This window comes from Pelodiscus sinensis, chromosome 5, assembly GCF_049634645.1.
Source record: "Pelodiscus sinensis isolate JC-2024 chromosome 5, ASM4963464v1, whole genome shotgun sequence".
Taxonomy (NCBI): Eukaryota; Metazoa; Chordata; order Testudines; family Trionychidae; genus Pelodiscus; species Pelodiscus sinensis.
In genome coordinates, this window is record NC_134715.1 from 18,992,562 (window position 1) to 19,010,957 (window position 18,396).

The 18,396-nt window shown below is 46.6% G+C and overlaps 1 protein-coding gene and 1 long non-coding RNA gene across 7 annotated transcripts in view; one reads left to right on the forward strand and one right to left on the reverse strand.

Annotated features, from left to right (window-relative positions):
• Window positions 1–944: 944 nt before the first annotated feature.
• LOC142829536 (uncharacterized) lies at window positions 945–2,386 on the reverse strand. The gene is made up of 2 exons (XR_012904026.1): window positions 2,252–2,386; window positions 945–1,397 (listed from the first exon to the last, which is right to left on the reverse strand). It is a non-coding gene; the product is annotated as an uncharacterized LOC142829536 (long non-coding RNA).
• The window catches only part of SMARCAD1 (SNF2 related chromatin remodeling ATPase with DExD box 1), a 91,854-nt gene continuing 75,803 nt past the window's right edge, over window positions 2,346–18,396 (forward strand). For 3 of the 6 annotated variants that reach the window (XM_075929606.1, XM_075929610.1, XM_075929608.1), the window contains exons 1-3: window positions 2,346–2,485; window positions 3,012–3,281; window positions 16,599–16,767. In XM_075929606.1, the coding sequence (XP_075785721.1) occupies window positions 3,044–3,281; window positions 16,599–16,767 (407 nt within the window). In that variant the 5' untranslated portion in view covers window positions 2,346–2,485; window positions 3,012–3,043. Of the gene's footprint in view, window positions 2,566–3,011; window positions 3,282–16,598; window positions 16,768–16,939; window positions 17,093–18,396 lie in introns of those variants that run through there. The other 3 variants (XM_075929609.1, XM_075929607.1, XM_075929611.1) reach the window with 3 other exon arrangements.

The following is an 18,396-nucleotide window of genomic DNA, read 5'->3' on the forward strand; positions in this document are numbered from 1 at the left end:
GGCTGCTTCGTGGCAGCCTCTCGTGCCATCCTCCCCCACCTCCCATGCTGCTGCTTCTCAGAAAGGCAACAGCAGGGGGTGAGGGAGCAGGCAAATCTGGTATGTTCTTGAGGAGCCTGCTGAAATAGGAGGAGATAAGATAAGAATGGCCATACTGGGTCAGACCAAAGGTCCATCCAGCCCAGTATCCTGCCTGCTGACAGTGGCCAATGCCAACTGTCCCAGAGGGAGTGAACCGAACAGGTAATGATCAAGCGATCTCTTTCCTGCCATCCATCTCCACCCTCCGACAAACAGAGGCTAGGGACACCATTCCTTACCTATCCTGGCTAATAGCCATTAATGGACTTAACCTCCATGAATTTATCTAGTTCTCCTTTAAACCCTGTTATAGTCCAAGCCTTCATGACCTCCTTGGGCAAGGAGTTCCACAGTTTGATTTTGCACTGTGTGAAGAACTTCCTTTTATTTGTTTTACACCTGCTGTCCATTAAGTGCATGTGGTTGACAGGATTCTCAGCTTTACACTAATGTCCCTATTTCAAACTGCTCCAGGCCAGTAAGGTGCCATCCAAGCAACTGGTCTAGGCTTATCTGGTAGCTGAGTCGACTTATCATATTTCTCCCTCCTCCCCTTTGCTGCTTCTAATATAGAGGCAGCAAGGTTGGGGAGGAAGCAGGAGCCAGTGCTGGGAGGAGCTGGCTTAAAAGCCAATTCTCTCCCCTTCCCCGCACTGTATGCAGTTGGCAGGTGGGGAGTAGATGTGCAGCAGCGTTGCAGCTTTGCCTTTTAAATGTAGTAAGAGCTGCCTGTGAGTTACCCCCACTGTGGCTCTGCAGTTTAAATGTAGTAAGAGTTGGGCGGCAACTGCAGAGCCACAGTGAGGGAAGTGAGCACCCTCCCTTCATCAATTATGTTGAAAACAAAAAATGTAGATACCATGTAGATTCAAGCATGGAGGGTTTATTACACACAGCGCTGGCGGAGTGCCATCTTGCCACTTGGGCTCAGAAAACACTGCCAAGTAAATGATTACAATAGACTATATGGAGAGCTGATGGGCAGAGAGAGAAACGATGGGGCGGCAAGTTCCCAAGCCCCTGGATAGGTTGTAGCAGCAAGATATTATGAGCCAATAAGCCAAAAGTCTAAAAGATTACATAGTAACTCTGCTCACGGCTCAGGTTAACACAATTGCTAAACACAAGTATATGTATCCCTCTCCCCTCCCCCAAAGTGTGAGGCATACATCCCATATATTCCAATTGGGATATGTAGGAGTGGCAACGGTGCCTTCCAGATAGGTGATAGGAGTGGTTCACAGGTGCTTGTCTAGGTGATAGGAGTGGTTCACAGGTGCTTGTCTAGGTGATAGGAGTGGTTCACAGGTGCTTGTCTAGGTGGTGTAAAGCAAAAAACAAAACAAAGTAAGCTACACAGAAGCAATAGTTTATAATGTTACAAAATTAGCAAGTTGGGCTCATGAAAGGGGGGCACTATCTCTAGTTCCTTAGCAACAATTCCTGGTTGGCCTTGAGAGAGCAGCTGGGTGTCTCTTTCCCATGCAAACTGTGGGGCTCCTCACAGGGCCGTAACCTTGAGTGTATATGTGAAATTCATGATAGTAGTAGCCAATTGTGGCTTTTCGTTTAGCGTTGCGCTACCTAGTTTATAAGCAGACAGGGCTGCTGTTCTGTGTCCGTCCTGTTTTCTCAAAGCTTCCTATGATCCGTTTTGATGTCAGCTAGGCCGTGTCTCTCTGCTCCAACTGAACAGCAGGCTTTGGGGGAGGGACAGCTTAGCCACAGACCATAATTTAAGGTTTTACCTATGCATCAAAGGGCTACTGGCTACAGTGGCTTAAAACCCTGTTCCTACCACTACTCCATTAGCTGATTCTCCACCATTTGACATCCCTAGTGCTCACCCCAGGCGCATCACAGCCAGGGGCGCAAAGATGCAATAAGTAACACTATGCCACTGCTAGAGGAGAGAGGTGGATGCGCTAATATAAAGGAAGGGGGGGGGACGCATCATAAATATTCTGCCCAATACCGAGCGAGAGCAGGGTGGGCTGGGGGGGCGAGTAGCGGGCGGAGGAGCTATTTTGCTGCATGGGCGGGCGCAGCGCCACTGGAGCTTGCGAAGGTGGCTGGGCAGGGGCATCCCTCCTCCCCGCGGCTCGCACAGCGCAGGCCAGGCGGGAGCGCTGGCAACATTCGGCCCCGTCGCACCCCCGCGCCGCTCGACCTCGTGGCAGACCAAGCCCCGCCCCGCGACCAGACAGCCATTGGGAGACGAAGGCAGGCGCGCGCTTGAAGGCTGGGCGGGGTAGGCTGGGGAGGAGGCGCGCTCCGGCACGCGCTCGGGAGACCGCAGCCAGCCCCAGGGGAGCGGGGGCTACTGGGAAGTGGTGAGGTCATCACCAGGCGCGCCTCTGTCGCCGCCTTCTGACGTCGCCGCCGCGCTTCGCCTCCGAAAAGGGTACTCAGCCGCCGGTGCCACCCCTGGCGCTGCTGCCCCGCGCTGCTCGCTACCGGCGGAGGCCGAGGCAGCGGCTGCTGGTGCTTTGCCGCGCGCGGTAGCCGGGCTCGGAGCCGCTTTGCAGTTTCCGCTTCGTCTCCCCCCCCCCCTCCCATCGTCGGTCCCTCCCCGCCCGCTTTTGTCTTTGTCAGCCAGGTGGCTCTGCCCGGGTGAGACAGGTGCGGGCGGGGCCGCCCTGCGGGGGCGGATTGAGCGCGGGAGGGGCTGCGCTCCCCCCCCCCCCCCCCGCGATAGTTGACGTTCTCTCCCCCACCTGGGCTGGTTTCTTGCCTTCGGCCAACAATGCCTGTCCCGGGCCCCGCCGAGTGGGGGTGGGGGAAGGGCCGCCCTTGGGTTTCCCTCCTTCTGCAGCAGCTTCTGCGCCTGCTTGTGTCTGGTCTCGGTGCCTTGTGGTTTGGAGTGAGCCATGGCTGATTGCCTGGCCTCCTTCCCCCCTAGAGTCAATCCTGTCTCCTCTCTCTCGCAGACCCAGACCAGCAAGAGCTATAGGCTGAGGCGATGAGTCTGTTTAATCTGGACCGCTTTCGCTTTGAGAAGAAGACTAAAAAGGTGGAACAAGAAAATCCACCTACTCCTCTTCCCCCAGCTGAGATACCCTCTGCGCCTTCTCCTGCTGCAGCAGGCAGTGCTGCTGGTGGTGATAATGGTGGTGGTGGTGATGATGATGATGATGATGAGGTTACAGATGACAGCAGCAGGCCAGATACTCCAGCATCAGATGTTACTGAGAAAACTGGTGAGTTACATGTTTTGTGTTTAGCACAAACATATTGGCAATGTATAAGAGTAAAATGTCTGCCGCACTTACAGTTTTTCTTCAGTACTTCCATCTTCTCAGCTACCGCTACTTCATAATAATTGCCTTACAAATATCACAGGCTCTGCCATCGTATTTTCCTTTAAAAAAGTGAATAGAGGGCAGAATCAGGATTTAAAAGATCAAGCAGGGAGTCTGCTGAGAACCAGTAATGAAGTGCTTCATTGATTAAATTTCAAAAAAATGCTTGAAGCCCTTTTAGATAACACATGTACTACTCTCTGTCTCTCAAGGAAAGTATTCTAGAACCTTCAGACAACGGACGATGGTATATCCCTGATCCAGCCAGGCTGCAGTGACCCAGGAGAGCTGCAATTGGGGCCTGCTCTGGCTGGACTAGAGTATCCCTGACCACTGTGTGCTGGGCCAGGCCCACCGTGCCTGGGGGCTGCTCTGGCTGGGCTGGAATGCCCCCCCCCCCCCCCCCCGCCTGCAGCAGACCCTTCGGGGCTAGGACAACCCTATGCCTGTGGTGAACAGGGGGCAGTTCCAGCCTGCTGGTTAACTGTAACTGGTAAGCATCACCTGGTAAATGTGATGTTTACCCGTTAGCCATTCACATCCCTAGTCAGTATATTAATGTTGGTGACTTTTTGTTTGCTCTTAGTCCTCTTTTCCTTTTCATCCATTGATATGGTTGATTCTCTCTACATTTGACTTGCCTCCACCCTTGACTCTTTTGCTTCTCTCTTCCATCAAATGGCCTACTTCTGCTTTGTCAGTACCAGATTCCTATATTCCTATACTGCCTGCCCCAGCCCAACCCTGTTTCGGGAAAGGGTCAAGGCACCACATTAGTACTGGGGAGAGAGGCAAGGGGCACGTGGCTCCATGTGCTACTCCTTTTCGCCATCACCACTCCCTCAGCTCCCATTAGCCACAGTTCACCATTTCCAGCCAATGGGAACTGTGGGGGGAGAGGGGTGATGGGTGAAAGCAGGAGCAACATGCCAAGACTCCTTCCTCTCCACATAAATGGGGCCATCCTGGCTGCTTCTGGGAACGGGATGGTGGCATGTGGCTGGAGCAGTCAGGGAGCCTGCTGATTGCAATCAACTGAGAGATTTCCTAGGAAAGACCACTTGATCATGATTGACCAGTTTGACCGCTGCTCTATGCTGACAGAAGGACTGCTCCAGCCACATGCCACCATCCCGTTCCCATTGGTGTAGTTAATCCACTTCCGCTAGAGACAGTAAGTATGTCAGTGGGAAGAGCTCTTCCACTAATATAGTGTTGTCTATTCGGGCATTTTGGTCAGTATAATTACATTGCTCCTGGATGTGGATTGTACACACATCCCTGAGCAGCATATTTATACCAAAGTAATTCCACAGTGTAATTCCATAATTCCAGTCTCAGATGGTAAATTATGTGAGGTTGGATTATCTTTTGGTTCTGTGTTTGTACTTGATCATCTGTAGGGATTCTGGGTGGTGGTGGTAGTGGTAGGAGTTTAAGCCAGGAGACTCGTTTATCAGTTACTGGGTTGCCAACTTCACTCCTTTTTGGATCAGATCTTCAGATTAATCAGTGAAGATGATCAAACTGTTGTAATAGTTTTCAATTAAAAAGCAGTCAATTTAATAATCACATTTACATTTACCCCAAACCATGCAGACATGCTGAGCCAGCACTGATTCCCTGCCCCTGCCTCCCTCCCTCTCTCCCCTTGGCTGTGTCTGCACTGGCACGATCTTGCGCCAAAGTGGCCACTCTTGCGCAAAATCTTGCTTCCTGTCTACATTGGCCGTGTGTTCTTGCGCAAGTACACTAACGTTCTCATGTATGAAATCAGGGCTTCTTGTGCCAGAACTCTGACGCTCCCGCTCAGGAATAAGCCCTTTTGCGCAACTGTTCTTGTGCAAGAGGCCAGTGTGGACAGGCAACATGAATTTCTTTCGCAAGAAAGCCCTCTATCACAGGCAGCAGCAGGGGAGGGGCTGCTGCTGGGGACCAGCCTCTGTCCTCAGCCAGCCGGGGCTGCCATGGACAGAGGCTGCTTCGCTGCGCCTGCACCCACCTCCCTCCTGCAGCAGCCTCTGTTAGCAGGGAGCTCGGACCCCCGTGGACAGGGGATGCTGCCACCATGTGCAGCTGCAGGGCGGCAGGCAGCCAGTCTGTGCGGGGAGCTGTTTTACCCTATATCTAACATCGCTACTGTGCAAATGCAACAGTTTCCCCATTCCCTAACATAGAATCATAGGTTTGGAAGAGACTTCAGGAGGTCATTGAGTCTAACCATCCATGCTTCAGAATGTTCTTAGATTAGCATATGAATGAACGCACTTGTATAGTACTTAAACTAATGCAGGGTTTTGAAATTTAGAACTTGATTTGGTCTCTATATAATGGACAATCCATGCCAAGTGTAGTGTATAAAGATATATATTCCCAGTGTCCTCTGTTGATGAGTAGATGAGCTCTTGGTTTCTCGACCAGTTGGATTTTTCTTGTGGCATTAGGCTTGATTCATAGATACAGTGAGTGGCAATAGTTGAGTCCATTTGTTACAAAATAGGGATGTTACATTTCAATTCAGCAGCTAATTTCCATCAGCTACTCGATTAGTTGACAAAGAGGAGGGGAGACTCTTGCTATCCCAGCTGTGCCTCTGCCTTTTAAATGTAGTGAGAGCTGCAGAACTCTTACTTACTGGGAAGAGCTGTGATTGCATCGATGCGAATAGTCTTGCCACCAATGCAGATGGTAACTTTTCCACTCCATCCTGTTTTGTGCGGTTATTGTTCATGTGTTTCCATACATCTTCCATAAAGGATCCACCCAATGTGCTGGAGGCCTTCCTCTTGTTTTTTACATCTCGTGATACCAATGGATTATAGTGCTGTCCATCTGTTGTCTCTCGATCTGGCTATATGGCCAACCCATCCCTTTTTCCTGTCATCCATAACTTGGATGATATCGTGAACACTACTTCATTTGTGCAAATCATTGATGATAACTTGCTATAGCCTACTCACACCCACCCATCTTTCCGTTGCTCTTCGGATGGTTTGCAGCTTTAATTCTTCTGTAAATGTCGTGTTTAGGTGGTACAGCCGTACAGCATTACCGGAAGGATACTGGTGTTAAAGAGAGAGGCTTTTGTGGGGGTGGAAAGTTTGGTATAAACAAAAACACTATGCAGACTCCCAAAGGCAATCCAGCTCGACTTCCTCCTCCTGCTCAACTCTGGGCCCAACTCATTGTGCATCTGCAACTGTTGTCCAAGTTATACATATTGATCCACCAGCTTAACAAACAGTCCATCTAGCTGCATGGTGTATTCTCTGAACAATATGTGTTTTTCATCCACTTAGTTTTTATAGTGTTGATGGTTAGGCTAATCTTCTTCGCATTCTTACCAGTGTCAATGAGGAGGGTTTGCAATGTTTCGGGTTTTGACGCAATTAGGATAATGTCGTCTGTGAAAAGGAGCATCTGAAGAACCTTGCCATCAATCAGAAATCTGTCTTTCACTTCGATCTTCAGCAGGACATCTTCCAGGATGCTGGCCAACAACTCTGATGAACAAACGTCCCCCTGCTTTACGCCTTGCTTAACTTCAATGATCAAGGGATCATCAAAAAGCATGATTTCTGTAGTTGCATCCATCATGGAATCTTGAATGATTCTAACACACAGGAGATGCCCTGCGAAAGAAGAGCACTTAAAGCTGCGTTTTGTTCCACTGAGTCAAAGGCTTTTTTTAAAGTCAGTGAACAACAAGCATACTGGGATCTTTTACTCTCAACACCTTTCGATTATCTGTGTGAACACAAAAACATGGGCCACTGTGGAGAATCCCCTATGAAAGCCTGCCTGTTCCCTTCTCGTTTTTTCCTTAAGGGCACCCTCAATACGGGCATAGATCATAGATACAGGAATAATTTATGCGGGGTTCTTACTATGTTTAAAAGGCAGAGGCACAACAGTCGGGACTCTGTGAGCGGGGACTGCTTGAGTCCCCACTTGTGTAATTTCCCCCTCTGTTCCCCTCCTCCTGAGACGGTGCTGTAGGGAACTAGCTGTATCAGAGGCCGCGCATTTGGGAAGGGGGGAAAGCAACTAGTTAATTAGTGACTCAGCTACCCCATAAGCCTAGTCAACTAGTCGCTTACATCCTTATTACAAAAGCATGAGTCGCTGGGTAGATTAGCATCAAATAGGTGCAGTCTTCTCACCAGGCCCAGGTTGAAGGATGTTTATATAACCAGCTTCATTTGGGTAAGCAAATGCAGTGAAGTGTCTGAGAGCTGCAGAGTGTCAGGCCACTGTAACAATCAAAGATCTTAGGATGGAGTTGTTATGAAGGAAGAGAAAATTCTTGTGTTCATCTTAGGAATGTAAGAAGTTACCAAGTAACCAGGCGGCTTATCAGTCTGCTTAGAAAGTAGCAAGTTAACAGCTTGGCCAGAGCAGTCTCCCACCTGTGGCGGTTAAACAAAACATTTAACCAGTTTGCTATTTTAGGCTGGTTTTTTTCATCCCTAATTCAGCTTTAGCCAGCTGTTCTTCATCCATGTATTCTCTGTAGTACAGGCAGTCCCCGGGTTACGTACAAGATAGGGACTGTAGGTTTGTTCTTAAGTTGAATCTGTATGTAAGTCGGAACTGGCGTCCAGATTCAGACACTGCTGAAACTGACCGCCAGTTCTGACTTACATACAGAATCAACTTAAGAACCCCAGGCGTCCCCAAGTCAGCTGCTGCTGAAACTGATCAGCAGCTGATTCCAGGAAGCCCGGGGCAGAGCACCTCTGCCTGGGGCTTCCTGTAGTCAGCGCTGGTCAGTTTCAGCAGAAGCTGACTTGGGGACGCCTGGGGCAGAGCAGCTGGGGTGCTACAGGACCAACCCAGCAGCACCCCATCTGCTCTGCCCCAGATGTCCTGATTCAGCCGCTGCTGAAACTGACCAGCAGCGGCTGAATCAGGACCTGGGGCAGAGCAGCTGGGGTGCTGCCGGGTTGGTCCAGTAGTGCCCACGGGCGCTGCAGGAGCAATCGGCAGCGCCCCAGCTGCTCTGCCCCAGAGTCCAAAACAAAAGCCTGGTCTGCTGGGGGGGGGGGGGGAGCACACTAGCTGCGCCCCCCCCCCCCCCCAGCAGACCAGGGACACGGGGAGCAGAGCCGCAGCGGCAGCGGGGTGCCGCGCCTCTGAGGCTTTGCCAGAGCAAAGCCTCAGAGGCGCGGGGAACCGCCGCTGCTGCCGCTCCAGTCTGGGTGCCTGTGGTCTGCTGGGGACGGTCCCCAGCAGACCACAGGCACCCGGACTGAAGCCGCAGCCGCGGGGGGTCCCGCGCCTCTGAGGCTTTGCCAGAGCAAAGCCTCAGAGGCGCGGGGAACCGCCGCTGCTGCCGCTTCAGTCAAAGCGGCAGCAGCGGCGGTTCCCCGCGCCTCTGAGGCTTTGCTCTGGCAAAGCCTCAGAGGCGCGGGACCCCCCCGCGGCTGCGGCTTCAGTCCGGGTGCCTGTGGTCTGCTGGGGACCGTCCCCAGCAGACCACAGGCACCGGGTCTCAAGGGGCAGCAGCAGCGGTTCCCGCGCTTCTGAGGCTTTGCTCTGGCAAAGTCTCAGAAGCGCGGGAACCCGCCCGGTGCCCCTGGTCTGCTGGAGACGGTCTCCAGCAGACCAGGGGCACCGGAGCAGCTTACGAACGGGGCTTTCTCGCCCCGACTTCCGGGGCGAGAAAGCTCCGTTCGTAAGTGCGGATCCGACATAAGTCGGATCCGCGTAAGTCAGGGACTGCCTGTATATTGCAGGTTTCTCAATATGGCAAACCTTGACAGAGAGATACAGTAGTTTGTGTTTGCTCCTTACACTACAGCCTATTCTGTCTCACTAGTGTTCCCAGTGGATTCACATGGATGTTAAATTTGAGGGAGAGAGCTGAACCATGTAGCTAGCAATTGTATTTTATAACAGCAACTCAGTTGCTGACAGGAAAAGCACACAGTAAGCTGGTAATGGCTGTTTGCTTTAACATAGAACTTGCTTAATATACCATCTGTTTTTCAGAACTCGTCTGTTGTCGGTCATTGCCTATTGTCAGAGTTATAAGAAAGCAAATATTAACATTCACTTGATACAAAGAATATTGCTGTGAGCCAATAGAAGCATGGTACCACTGTTTTCTCTTAAATAAATTGAAGTGGATGGATAATACTGGCTTGGTCCCTGATCATGCCTTTGGATCTGTGTAAGTGAACCATTTATGCCTGCCAGAGCCTTCTTGACTCCAGTGGGACTCATTAAAAGTGAAAGTGTACAAGAATACAGATCCAGTTTCAGGATTACAGCCTTAATTAGCGGCATTTTTAAGGGATGTATGTAATTACCAATACTTCACACTTAAATAATGCTTTAAGTTTTCAAATTATTTCACAAAATTTCATTACTTAAGTGATATTGTGGCATAGTATGGTGTTGTAACTAACATTTTCCAGGTATTAGTTACACTTGTCTGTGCATAAACCAGAAGATTATTTTCAGGGTCACCAGTTTAAATCAATTAGTTGTCTTATTTTAAAGCATAGTAGAAACATGCATTCTCTTGTTTTAAGTAAAGCTGTAATTTATGATGAAAACAGTCTCGAGTAGTGGGAGGGGGTGTGTGTGTGTGTGTGTGTGTGTGTGCACGCGTGCGCGCAAAGTTCTCGACAAATCAGTGAATCTACTTGCCCATGGCGAGTAGATTACAGCTGATTGCCCCGTTCATCGGCGGCGCGCGCATGCGCAATGAGGGTCTGGCGCATGCCCGGTGCAGGGCTGGTGAGTAGATTTCGCCACAGTTTGTCAAGCCGTGTGTGTGTGTGTGTGTGTGTGTGTGTGTTTATATATAGAATGATAGGGAGATACATTCTCACTGTTGAGTCTTTGGGTTAAGTTTAGAGGTGGAAGCAACAAGGGCGATGTTGTGGTTGGTGTCTGCTGTAGACTACTGGATCAGGTGGATGAGGTAGATGAGGCTTTTTTTGGACAACTGAGAGAAGCTTCCAGCCCTGGTTCTCATGGGGGTGATTTTAATCACCCTAACATCTGTTGGGAGACCAATTCAGCAGTACACAGACCATCTAGGAAGTTTTTGGAGAATGTTGGGGAGAACTTCTTGGTACAAGTGCTGAAGGAATCGACCAGGAGCCATGCACAGTTTGACCTGCTGCTCACAAACAGGGAGGAACTAATAGGGGACATAGAGGTAGGTGACAACCTGGGAAGCAGTGATCATGAGATGGTGGATTTCAGGATCCTGACAAAAGGAAGAAAGGAGAGTAGCAAAATATACACCCTGGACTTCAGAAAAGCAGACTTTGACTCCCTCAGAGAACTGATGGGCAGGATTCCCTGGGATGCTAACATGAAGGGGAAAGGAGTCCAGGAGAGCTGGCAGTATTTTAAAGAAACCTTATTAAAGGCACAGGAAGAAACCATCCCAATGCGCAGCGAGAAAAATCAATCTGGCCGCCTGCTATATTTGCTTACCGGGGAATCCTTGGTGACCTTAAACAGAAAAAGGAATCTTACAAGAAGTGGAAACTTGGAGAACATCTCTTATGTTCTTATGAGATGACTAGGGAGGAGTATAAATATATTGCTCGAGAATGCAGGGGAGTTATCAGGAAGGCGAAAGCGCAGTTGGAATTGCAGCTAGCAAGGGATGTGAACGATAACGAGAGGTTTCTACAGGCATGTTAGCAATAAGAGGGTGATCAGAGAGGGGATGGGGCCCTTGTGGATGAGGGAGGTAACCTAGTGACAGATGTGGGAAAGCTGAAGTACTCAATGCTTTCTTTGCGTCTGTCTTCAGACAAGGTCAGCTCCTGGTCTACTGGACTAAGCAACGCAGTATGAGAAGGAGGTGGGCAGCCCTTGGTGGAGAAAGAACAGGTTAAGAATTATTTAGAAAAGCTATACATACAGGCTATGTCTACACTGGCCCCTTCTCCAGAAGAGGCATGCTAATTTTGAACTTTGGAATAGGGAAATCCGCGGGGGATTTAAATATCCCCCGCGGGATTTAAATAAACATGGCCGCTGCTTTTTTTCTGGCTTGGGGAAAAGCCGGAAAAGAGCGTCTAGACTGGCGTGATCCTCTGGAATAAAGCCCTTTTCCGGAGGATCTCTTATTCCTACTTGCAAGTTTTCCATTAAAAGCATTTTCGGAATAGCACGTCTAGATCGGCAGGATGATTTTCTGCAAAAGCACTTTTTGCGGAAAAGCGTCCGTGGCCAATCTAGACGCGGTTTTCCGCAAAAAAAGCCCTGATCGCCATTTTCGCGATCGGGGCTTTTTTGCGGAAAACACTACTGTGCTGTTTACACTGGCCCTTTTGTGCAAAAGTCTTTCAGAAAAAGACTTTTGCCCAAACGGGAGCAGCATAGTATTTCTGGAAAATCACTGACGATCCTACATGAGATCGTCAGTGCTTTTCCGGAAATTCAAGCAGCCAGTGTAGACAGCTGGCAAGTTTTTCCGCAAAATCAGATGATTTTGTGGAAAAACTTGCCAGTCTAGACACAGCCCTAGAGTATTGCATCCATATAAAGATACCAATATCTTACACAGCAGCAGTATTGAGTCATGCAAGATCTTTGCATGTTGGTTCATATAGCTTAAATTCTTTCCCAGAAAAGTCCCTTCCATGAATCTATCTGATAAAGCAAAAGAGAAAAAACTGTGTGGATATACAATATTGCTTTTGTCTTTGTCTCTAATTTAATGTGGGTACTGTTAAAGGATTTTGAAATCATGTAGCCCTTTCATTTTGGAGAGTACAGCTGTTAGTAATGCCTTTTAAAAGTTCTTGGTGGTGATCTGAGACTTGGTACCCTTTTTATTTGATGTTGACCATTTCTCTATAGATTTCTATCTTAAATCTAGTTCATTTAAAAGAGTGAGTTAAAACTAGTTCTATGTATTGCATATGTCCATAAGATCACAGTCCGTGGTTGTTCTAGCAAGGAAGTAAAATCCTCTGTGCTATGCTCTTATCCTCCTTCACAGATCCTGCCCTTCAACCACCCACAGCCCTTATATCAATCGTCCTCCTTAACCACCAGCTTTGCAGTATTTAATATAAACCATGTTTGTATATTAATTTTCAAATGGGGGCTGTCATGTGATTTTTGGAAAAGGAATAGAATACGATTTATTTTTAATTTTTTTGGATATTTTCTATTTTTTTCAAATATATTGATTACAACACAGAATACGTAAAAACATCACTGTTTTTATTTTGATGACAAATATATGCACTGTAAAAACAAACAAAAAAACCTAAAGGAAACAGGTTTTTCCAATTCACCTAATCCAAGTACTATAGTACCATCACTTTTGTCATGTAAATTGAATTTACCAAGGTAGAATTATGTACAATTTTTTTTTTGAGTGCGATGTAAACTTTTAGTATCCACAAGTCTACTCAGCCATACTTACTTGTCTAAGCAGTTATCTGAGGAAAAAAATGTTTAAGTTTTCGGGAGATACTGATGTTCTGTTTAGTAATGGGATTAAAACTGATACTGTTTGCATTGCCACCTGAAAGTGAGAACAGGGGTTTGCATGGCATCTTTGGAGTTGTCATTGCAAGCTTTTGTATTCTGTGTGCTAAAGATTCATATGTCCCTTCATGCATTAGGAGTGTAAGCCTAGGCTTATTTGTTACTTGAGTCAATTACTTGCTTTCCCCTCCCCCCCGCTGCCTCTGATACAAGGGGGCAGGAGCTGGTGCTGGGGGAAAGCTGGCTTAAAAGCCGTTTCCCCCCAGAATCCTCTCCGTGGTGCTGCCTGTCTCCTTCTCTTTCTCCCTCCCCCCACTGCCTTATCAGGTGAGGCTGCCATGAAGCTCCTGTGGACAGGGGCTGCTGGACCTGGCACGAACCCGGACTGAGTTAGCCTGACTCGGTCTTGACTCGCAGTGAGTCTGGGACCTACCCTTGATGCACTTCTGCAGTTTAAATGTAGCAGGAGCCAGGCTGTCTGCACACCCAGCTCCTATTGCATTTAAACTGCAGTGAGGAAATTCCTGGTCCCAGCAGGAGCTGGGACTGAGCGCCTTCCTTTATCAACTACACGATTAGTGAATTACCCACCTCTTAACATTCTTATCATGCATCAACTACCATTCCAGAGGACATTGCATCCATGGTGATGACAGGTTCTGCTCGATAATGATCCAGAACAGTGTCAACCAACATATGTTCATTGTTAACATCTGAGTCAAATGCTACCTGCAGAAGGTTGATTTTAATTTTTGGTGGATCAGGTTCTGCATCAGAATGTTGGTCTCTTAAGTTTTCTGAAAGTATGTGCTGTACGTTATCCCTGTCAGTTTTTGGAGGGCATGTCACATTCTTAAACCTTGGGTTGAGAACTGGAACTGCTTTTAGAAATCTCACAAATCTACAGCGAAAGGGTTCTTAAAATGAACTACGTGCTGCGACATCGACTAAGATTGCCATAACAAGAAATAGATAGCAGCGAGTGGGTAAAACAAAGCAGGAGACCTACAGTTCTTCCCCAAGAGAGTTCACTTATGAATTTAATTAACACACTTTGTTTAAAAAAAAAAAAAAAAAAAAAGCACCAGCATGGAAGCATGTTCTTTGGAATGGTGGCCAAAGCATGACACATGTGGGCCAGGCAGCAGCAGCTCCCCACCCGCAGTATGGTGTAGCAGTGGGCCCAGTGTGGCTCAGCTGTGGGCAGGGGCTGCTCTAGCCATGTCGACCGCAATATGCTGTGGGCTCAGCAAGGCTATAGCAGTCTGCTGCCATTGGATCCTGGTTAACTGGTTAAACGGGAAGATTTGGGTTCTGTAGTTTCTGTATTGGAGTGTTGGTCTTTTAAGATATCTGAAAGCATGTTCCATACCTCCTCCTTCTCAGATTTTGGAAGGTTCTTAAATCTTGAGTTTAGTCCTATAGCTATCTTTAGAAATCTCGCATTAGTACTGTTATGGAGCATTCCATATACTTTATGGAATATGCTTATGATTGTCATAACCAGGGCTTGACAAATGGCGGCGAAATCTGCAAGACCCGCAGGGCACAAGTGCGTGCCGCCGGTGAACGGGGCAACCAGCTGAAATCTACTCACCACGGGCGAGTAGATTCAGTAATTTGTCGAGCCCTGGTCATAACAGAGATGTTTCATGCAAGGTAATTCATGGAAAGGGTCATGGCACATTAAATCCCAACTTTTCCATAGGCTTGAGTATCCCATTTATTTGTACTCATCATTTTTGTAGTTGAAGTTAGGATTATTGACTTGGGTGTCTATTTTCATATCTGCTGCTTTCGGTCACACTGTCTGCTGACAGTTGAAGTACTACAAGACCACCAGCAAGAAACAATGAGCTGTAAAAAAGCTTAACCTTTCAGATAACTGGTGGGTCAGCCCGTGAAGAATGTCTTTAGGAGCCTTACAGAGACATGGTAGCATGTCACCTGATACTGAACCCATCTTGAATTCTGCATTCATGAAAAGCTGGGAGGAACTACAAAACAAAGGACTCCGATATTATGCAAATCCTGTTTAAGGGTGTGGAGTGAGGTAATTAAAGTCTTCAGTTCTCTCCAGCTACCTAACCTAAGATTACTGCTGGAAACAACTAAGACTAAACTGGGGGAAGGGACTGGATCAGGCTGGAAAGGTGCCTGGCTTGTGAAGGAGATTATTATAACCTCATTTAGGGTAAGATTTTACATGTAACTAGTTTCTTTTATAGTTTACATGTAACTAGCTTACATTGAGTGCTTTGTATTATTTTCTTAGTAATATACTTTGCTTTGTTTATCTTTTTGACCACCTTTTCTTCGTTAATAAACTTATTTCTGGTTTATAATATAATCCAATTTATGTAATTTCTGGGGGGGGGGGGGACGAGAAGAAGGAGGTGAACTTCATATAACTTTGGACTTGTACCCTAAAAGGGATGAGCATGTGGGTGCTGCAGTAAGTCTCTTAAACTGTGTTCCCAGAGCTGATCTCGGGGTCTGTATTTTCTGCAGTTGGGTCTGGGCCTCCCTGTGTCCTTTGCCAGAGGAGGCCTTAGTGTCTGGCTTATCAAGACAGTGTTCAAGGAGGGCACCGGCTGGCAGAATAGGCTGACTCAGTGGTATATAAGTACTTGACCTCCCAGGGGTTCTGCCCTGGCATGGGTACTTCCTTTTTATTTTGTCAGAGGTGCACTGAAAGTGCTCTTAAAGTGAATACATATGGTGGATCATCATCAGAACATGAAATATGTGGCAGAATGCTGGTAAAATAGAGCAGGAGACGTATAGTTTTCCCCGAAGGAGTACAGTCACAAACTAACAGGCACCATCATCATGGACGTATGTCTCTTGGAATGGTGGCTGAAGCATGAAGGGGAATACAAAGTGTAAGCACATGTGAATGCCTATTCTCTCACACAGGTGACATAAATAAGTGGGCAGCACAATTTCCCATAAATGTAAACAAACTTGATTGAATGAGCAAGAAGTAGGACTGAGTAGACCTGTAGGCTCTAAAGTTTTACTTTGTTTTGATTTTGATTGTGGTTATTTAACAAAACAAATCTACTTTTTGTAAATTGTTTTTTCATGATATAAGAGATTGCCTTACAGTATTTGCATGAGGCGATTTCCAAAATACTATTTTATTTTGTTGACCGTTATTTGCACTGTAAAAGTGATAATGAAAATATCTAGTGAACATAGACTTTGTATTTTGTGTTTGTAATTGAAATCAATGTTTGAAAATCTAGAAACATCCAAAATATTTAATATACTTCAGTTGGTATTCTGTTGCAATTAATTTTTTTTAGGTAATTGTGTGAATTAACTGCAATTTGTCAACAGTGCTAATAGAAATTGGCATCTGTTTCAAGTCTCAGCAAATCTAAGATGAGTTAGTCAAGTAATTAATTGGTCACCTTAATCATGAAGTCACAGGTGTCACAAGGTGGATTATAACATTTTGTAACTCAGCAGTTATTCACTTTTAATAGCTATGTTAATGTTTTTGAATGGCTTTTGAGATTAAAGCTATTGCGTATTTAAGTATAGGAACTTGGTCTATTGGAGAACGTAAACAAAACTCAGAGATTCTGGGGAGTTGTAAATGCATCATATTATTAGCTTTAATCAATGATTTTCAATGAAGATCACCTTGGTGGTGAGGCTTTAGTTGCAGTGAAAGATTTTCAATTCATAATTTACGTTCTCTCCATTTCCCCCAAATGACTTGTAAAGAAGACTCCAGTGTTCCAGAAACTCCAGAAGCAGAGAGGACAAAGAAGTTACTGAAGAATCAGAGAGGTATACAATACATTGATGTGTCTTCAGATAGTGAAGATCAAGGACCACCAAACTGTTCCAGTACAAAACAAGACAGTGTTCCCTTGAGCGAGGTGATTGTAATGTAAGTCTTTACTGTACCAATATTCCATAATATTTATTATCTTCATATGTGAGTTCATAAATGTTCTACTTAAAAGTTCATTTCATGTATGCTGACTAAATGCCATGTTGGTTTTGAATGTCTCCATTAACCAGGCTATACTGAGCTTTCGTCTCAAAAAAGTTACCTCTTTAAAGAGTTGTCTTCCTCTGAGTACTACCTAGTTCACTGGAGAAATCCCAGAATATATGAGTTTCAATAATACTTCTCGTATTTATCACATTATGGGCAATTTTCAGTGAATTCAAGCATCACCATGAGGATTTCCCAAAATTCAATTTAAAAGGTTAGCCACAGTGTTTATATATTGGCTTTTGCTTTAGCTTGCTTGCTTTCAATCCTGGTTTCGTAGAAAGATTAGTTCTCATATAGTGCCAGAATTTTTGATTGACCGGAGACCTCAAATTAATGGAAGTTATTCCTTTACTATAGTTTTTTGAAGTCTTCTAAATTGCACAATGCTTTTCAGGTTCTCTTTTCAGGTTCTCTGGAAGCACTGTTGGCAGGAGGACAGGAGTTCCTTCATGGCATAATATATAATAAACTTTATATAATTAAGACAGTTCAGCACAAAAATAATTATGCATACATGTTTCTTTTTTTCATAATTGTTGAATGTATGACAGGTCTTCGGGTATGCCTGTACAACACAGTTTTTAGCCACATAGCTGTGTTGACACAGCCCTGTCCTAAAAGTCAGAAACTTCCACTCCCCATGAATGACATTTGCTTTTTGGAAAGCACCTTTGCCAACAAAGCACTGTGTACACTAGTACTTGTGGTGGCAAACTTCTGTCATGGGGAGCATTAAGCACCTGTGAATGACAAAACCTTTGTCACTCAATTACCAGTGCCACCACCAGCTTCCCTAGGGCTGAAACTGGCAGGGTGGGGGTGAGGTAGGCAGCTTGCTCTGGGATTGTGCCCCAGTGGCTGGGAAACTGCTACCAGCTTCCCCAGGGCTGCAGCTGGTACCAGCTGAAGGTAGGGAGGTTAGGTCACCAGTCTCAGTGCTTAAAGAAAAACAGCCTGAACATAAGGGTCCTTGATTTTCTGTCTCCTGTTCACTTTTTCCATTTGCCGTGAAACTGGGAATGTTGCATCTCAAACGCTCTCAAAGCTTCAGAGGCGAGAGACATTTCTGCTCCCAGTTTTTTGGTGAGTAGGAGCAGAAGGTGATAGGGGAAAGGGAAGGCAGGTTCTGTAACCATTTAAGCACAATCCCCTTTAGACCATGGAATAGAAGCCAGTTTCCTGAGTCTCAACATTTCATTGCTATCCAGTAAATACCTGTGAAGCTGCTGGAAAGGAAGTAGCTGACCTGGCCCCTAAGTGGGGAGGAGAACATCCTCACAGATGTAGCCCCCGACTGAAAAGCAGAAAAAAGACATTCACCCCACTCCCCTCAGCCTCCTCCTGATAAGATTTTGTGGGCCTCCTAGTTTCTGGGGTTGGGCCAAAACTGAGGGGATCAGTGCATGAGATGGGGCTGCCAGGGATTGGGCTGGCATGGATGTTGAAGCTGGGCAGGAGGTAGGATGCAGGAGTAAGCTGGGTGCCGGGTCTGGATGGGGGAGGTAGGCTTCAGGA